This window comes from Chrysochloris asiatica, unplaced genomic scaffold (genome assembly GCF_000296735.1).
Source record: "Chrysochloris asiatica unplaced genomic scaffold, ChrAsi1.0 scaffold00105, whole genome shotgun sequence".
Classification (NCBI taxonomy): Eukaryota; Metazoa; Chordata; class Mammalia; order Afrosoricida; family Chrysochloridae; genus Chrysochloris; species Chrysochloris asiatica.
In genome coordinates, this window is record NW_006408623.1 from 10,411,484 (window position 1) to 10,417,168 (window position 5,685).

General features: G+C 57.2%; 1 protein-coding gene across 1 annotated transcript in view; it reads right to left on the reverse strand.

Annotated features, from left to right (window-relative positions):
* Positions 1-3,322: 3,322 nt before the first annotated feature.
* Positions 3,323-5,685, reverse strand: part of TUBGCP2 (tubulin, gamma complex associated protein 2) — a 29,884-nt gene continuing 27,521 nt past the window's right edge. The window contains exons 15-17 of the mRNA XM_006867454.1: positions 4,845-4,973; positions 4,293-4,456; positions 3,323-3,461 (exon numbers count right to left, since the gene is read on the reverse strand). Of these exons, the coding sequence (XP_006867516.1) occupies positions 3,323-3,461; positions 4,293-4,456; positions 4,845-4,973 (432 nt within the window). The remainder of the gene's footprint in view (positions 3,462-4,292; positions 4,457-4,844; positions 4,974-5,685) is intronic.

Consider the following 5,685-nt stretch of genomic DNA (forward strand, 5'->3'; position numbering starts at 1 on the left):
CACTGTGAGAGAGCAGGGGGTCAGCAAGGCTGGAGGCCTCTCCTTCCCTTGGACATAACCCCCCTCTTCTACCTGTGGGGGGGAAGTTTCTCAGCAGCTCACCTACCAGAAACTTGAGGAAGTGTCCTGAATCGCCCCACCTCTGGGCACTCCCACTCATAGGCACTGAATTTTCAGCCTTCCCCTAACCACAGCACTAAGCCCCTCCGGGTATCTAGGGGGGGAACTGAAAAGCCCCATAGCGGCAGTGGAAAGCCCCTGCTGGTCCAACTAGACATGGGGGCGGAGATAAAGAATGAGGGGGACTTGGAAAGACAGCCCACCGATGGGGCGATGGCGCCCCCTGAAGGGTTCAGATACCCTGGGCAAAATCCTCCAGTAGGGAGGGGTTGCCAGGAAGGCTGTCCAGCCCACCCAGATCTGAGAAGCACCCCGTCACTCCGCCACCTCACAAAGTCACCAACCAGAAGGTGGATGGCAGCTGACCAGATCCTCCATGCTCTAGCAGGAGACTATTCCCCATGGGGCCAGCCCCCCAGCCCCTGGCTCAAGCACACGCTCTCGCCCGTTTCCACAACTCTGCCGTCTCTGGGGTCCCAGTGGGGCTGAACAGACTCCCCAGACAGGGCGCCGCCGGCAGCGGGTGCAGTAGCCCCAGCCGCCCTCAGCCCGGTCCGCCGGCGCCCCGCTTCAGGACCACGAGCTCAGGGAAGCGCCCGCGAGGCCGGTTTGCGCTCGCAGCTTCCTTTGGAAGGTTCCTACTCCGCTCGCCTGAACCGCTGCATCTGCGCGCCCCAAGTTCGCAGGAACCTGTCGGCGCACGGGCGGGGCTCAGGGAAGGCCAGGTGGCCGCGCACAGACAGAGCGCCCTCTAATCCCGCGCGGAGCGAGCCCTCACCCTGCAGCCAGAGCGCGCCGGACAGCCAGAGCCCAAGGCCGGGGCCGCGCATCGTCCTGGGTAGGGAATGGAAGCGGGATGTCCGGGGTGTCCTGCAGGGCGCGCGGGGAAGTGGCTCCGGGCTGGACTGGGTCTGGTCCCCGGCACTCCCCGCGGGGCCTCTTCTCCCACGGGGCCTCGCCCCAAGAGCCGCCCCAGCCCCGCAGCCAATCGGCTCTTCGGGCGGCTGGGCGGGGTTACTCTGCCCCGCCCTCTGAATGACTTCCCCTGCCCACCTTATTTGTGACCCCTTTCCCCAGCACACCTCCTTTATGACCTTAAGCACTGTCGGGTGGGGTGCCACCTCCCACCCGTGCAGGCCCCTCGCTTGCTACCCTATCGGGGACTCCTTATCCCGGGTCAGTTTCAGATCCACGTCCTCGGGGGAGGCCGTTCTATGGGGGAGGGGACGTCCTCCGAAGAGGGGCGCCGTCTTTAGTCCCAGGTGTTCGGCAGGAGCCTCCCTCGCATCGCGGGGATGAGTGTGCAGAGCTGGGTCATCCTGCAGGGCCCACACCCGTTTATGTGGATGAAAATCTATGGCCAGGAGGTCACTTGGTGCCCAGTCTCCCTCCTCCGTTCCCCACCCTAACGCAGGCACTGTCCCTCTCCCCCGGGAAGTTCAGATAGGGATGGCTCAAGGCAGAGGGCAGGGCACCTTGGCTCCTCCACCGCAGCCCTGATTTGAGGCTTTAGTAGCTGACAGGAACAGTGCTGTGTAAAGGAAAGGAAGTCTGCGGGGCAACTTCATTACTCATTCTTAGAGGACCGTTCCAAGCTCAAAGGCACCACCACCTCATGCACTACTCAAAACAAGAGGCAAAAAGACCATTTCTTTGGGTGTGACCAAGCTGAGGAAGCTGAAGTAGCAGCCTACTGGTAGGGTGGATGGTGAGTCAGGCCCCCTGCCATCACGGACTTCACAGAACTCCCACAGGGCAGGGGCTCCCCAACCCACAGGGCACCCAAACTGGGTGCCCTACCTCAGCTCCCTTTTCCCACAGCCACCTGCAAACTCGAGGTGCAGTGGGTACACTCACTCATGTCGTGGGTGTCCCAAACACAAAGACATCATGGTACTGAGGTAAAATGGGGCTTCTGGTGGGATGCAGTGAGGGATGGACACAGAATGTTTCTGGTGTGTGTGGGGTGGGGGGCAGACATGAGTTTTTGAGCTGGTTGGGACAACAGGGTTCTGGCCTGGGAGGGACACAAGTGTTCTGGTTTCGGGGGGACACAGGGGCCTGCTGTGATGCTGTGGGAAGAGGACCAGAAGTAGTTTGTGTCTGTGGAATCCTGCCCCTCCTGGTAGTCAAGGTAACTGTGAGCTAGTCCACACGGCAAAACACATACACACAGACAAGTATACACACATACCGCGCGCACACACACACACACACACACACACACATTATGTACAGATACACATACACCATACACAGATACACCACATACACATAAACACACACAAATGAAGTATACACACGTCACACACACACACTATGTACAGACACACATACACCATATACGATACACCACACAGACATAAACACACAGAGACTAAGTATACACAGAAACCACACAACACACACACAATGTACAGACACACATACACCATACACAGCTATACCTCACAGACACACAAACTACATAGACTATGCTATTGTGGTTGTTAAGTGCTGTTGAGTAGGTTCTGACCCATAGTGACCCTGTATAGGATTTCCAAGGTGCAGCTGGTGAGCTTGAACCACCGACCTTGCAGTTCAAACGGCTTTACAGTCTGGTGCATTAACCCACAGTGCCACACTAGGACTATGCACCCATACATACTGCACAAACATACAACAGCTATGCAAACAGATACATACACCACACAATGTCCCCCCCAATGTACACAAAGATATACCACACAATATGTAGCATACACATACATACACCACAGACTGTGCACACACATAGACATATCAGAGACATACAAACTACAGATGCATCCATGGTGAGGAGTTGTCAGGTGACCCTGCCACACCTGGCCCCTCCCTCCCCTGCTCACTGGTCACCTTGCAAAGATGATTGGCCTTCTGCCCCTCGGTCAACTACTGACTGCAGACTGGGGGTTACACAGGCCTGCACTGCCCCCTAGTGCCCAGTGGGCTGCAGAAGGACTCAGTAAGCTCTTCTAAGCTCTAACCCTAACTCTAACCCTCCCTCCCCCCTCCGTCACCCCTCTGTTGTCTCAAGGCCATGTGTTGTCATTTTCTCTTTATTTGAAACCAAAACATCAGCAAAGAGCAAGACAAGCGCTTAAAAGCAAAGACCAGTGAATGGGTCAGTAGCCACCCACAGGCCAGCAGCCCCAGCCAGTCCCCCACATCCGGGCTCAAGGGCTCACTGGGCGGCAACTGGGATCCTGGGTACAGATGCCGCTGGTGGTCCCCTCGGGTTAGGTATGTGGGGGGCCACCTTCTGGCTCCTCTCTGCAGACAGGCGCTCCAAGCGTTCCGTGTAGAAGCCGTTGAAATCCAGCCTGGCATTGGGGAGTGGGAGGGAGGATGCCAGCAAGTCAAGACCACCCCTTCTGGTAAACAGGGGTTCTCCACTGAGGAGCCCCCACTTTTGAGTCCCACCTTCTGTGGCTGGTGCTTTGTTAGCGTGGACAGAGCTCAGCAGTGTGGTCACTCTGGGCACATGACCCCACCCCCGGAGTAGCGTGACCACAGCTCCCAGGAGTTACAACACAGAGCAGAACCCAGAACTCTAGAAGTTGAAGCAGAAATGTGTCTCCAGACACAATGCTCAGTAAACACAAGGCCTCTAAACTGGGTAAGGGACCCCCCCCTTTCGGATGGCCCCCTGCTTCCACAGTGAGCACGCCCCACACCTGCTCCCTTTTAGTTCAGTTGGGCAAGGGTGAGGCTGTGTGCCCCCTCCCATTGTTCCGTCAGACAGGTGCAGGGCCAGATACTCAGACACAGACCCTGCCGCAAATCTACACCTGTCCCAGGACAGGTTGCACCCCAAACCCTCTATACCAGAACTGCTGCGGAGGGCCCCAGGGTCCTGGTAGGTCAGGCCACCCTCCCACACAAGGACCCAGGCTCAACAGCTCACCATCTTCACTTCCAGCTCTCCTGGCTGAGGCAGCCAGGCAGCAGGGAGGCTCTCTGGTGGTAAACCAACCTGGACAGGAGGGGAGGCCCAGGCCCTCCCTCTCAGACCCACTCCAGATGTCCCCACAGGCACTGTCTTCATTCCCTTAAGTCCTGGTCCTCCATTCCCACCCCACCTGGAGATGCCGCTGGCCCTGCCCCCAGGCCCCCACCTGGAGATGCCGCTGGCCCTGCCCCCAGACCCCCACCTGGAGATGACACTGGCCATGCTGTGCTCACAATCACTGGTGCTGTAGACGCTCAGCCGGGCCAGGAGGTCGAGGAGGTGAGCAGAGAAGTTCTTGTCAAACTTGTTGATGGTGGCCTCAAAGCCACACGTCACCTGTGGTGCGTCCATGTGCTCGGCCAGGTGCTGAGGGAGGAGCGGAGGGTACCCTGAGTCCAAGCTTGCCCACCCAGCTGAGGAACGAGTCCTGACCTGTCATGGGATGGGCTGACAGACCTTGTGAAGGCTCTCGAGTTCGTGGCCCGTAAGTACCTGTCCCACAGGCCCAAGGCAGCCAGGAGCCAGAGCCACGAGGACCTTTGCCCTCCTCCTAACCCTGGCTAGCAACAGAAGCAAGGTGGCCTCCTCACCTCACCAGGGCCTCTCCTATGTGGGAACCCCTGTGCAGCCCCTGCCCAGACGCCCACTGCAGAGGCAGAGCTGAGGTGGGGCGTCATCTATAAACCCGAGGGAGCAGCTGGTGGAGGCTCGTCTGTGGGGCTGCAGCTGTCTGACTGGATAGCACGGCACACACCTTCTTGGCAAGCTTCTTCCGAGTGTTCTCCACGGCACGCTCGGCCTCTGTGGGTGGCCCCTGCATGGTTCCGTGCTCCAGGGTCAGGCGGCCCAGCTCACTGTCCAGCTTCATGCTCTGCGTGAATCTCTGGGGGAGGGAAGAGAATGCAAGGCAACAAGGCATGATCTGGAAAATGACCGCAACAAATAAGGTGCATCCTGTGCCTATGCGGACCATCTCAGTGGTCAGGGGAACACACAAAACTATTCGGGAAAACTCCTTAGCACCGACCAGGCTAAGCTAGGCAGGCAGAGCTTCCAAATCCACTTGTCACAGTGTCCCTGTCCCTGTGCAAGGGGAACCTGTTCCAACTCTCTCAGTTCCTAAGTCTCTGCCGTCTTTCTTAAACACAACCCATGTGGGCTTAGGAGTGCTCAGCCCTCCTTCCCTGGACTTGGCCGGCTTTGCCCTCCAATGGCCTCACCGCTGATTATGCTCAGACCACTGTCTCCCATCTGTACTGCTGATGTGACAGATGCTACGACAGTTTCTCATCCTGCAGTGACTCGTGTGTTGTTCGGATGCTGGAACCTACGCCATCAGGATTTGAAATTTACATACCAACCACTCAATGAAACTGAAGAGTTCTAACTTCTTTAGTCTGAAACTGATCAAACATGCAATTAAGATGCATTGATAGTTACTAGTGATTAGGATGCCAAGGTTGGAAAGAAAGAGGATCAGCAGATTAGAAAACAGGTCTTAACAATAACAGCAAAGATGAAAAAAGTAGAGGACAATAAATGCTGGTGGGGATGTGGAGAGACTGGGACACTCCTGCATTGCTGGTGGGACTGCA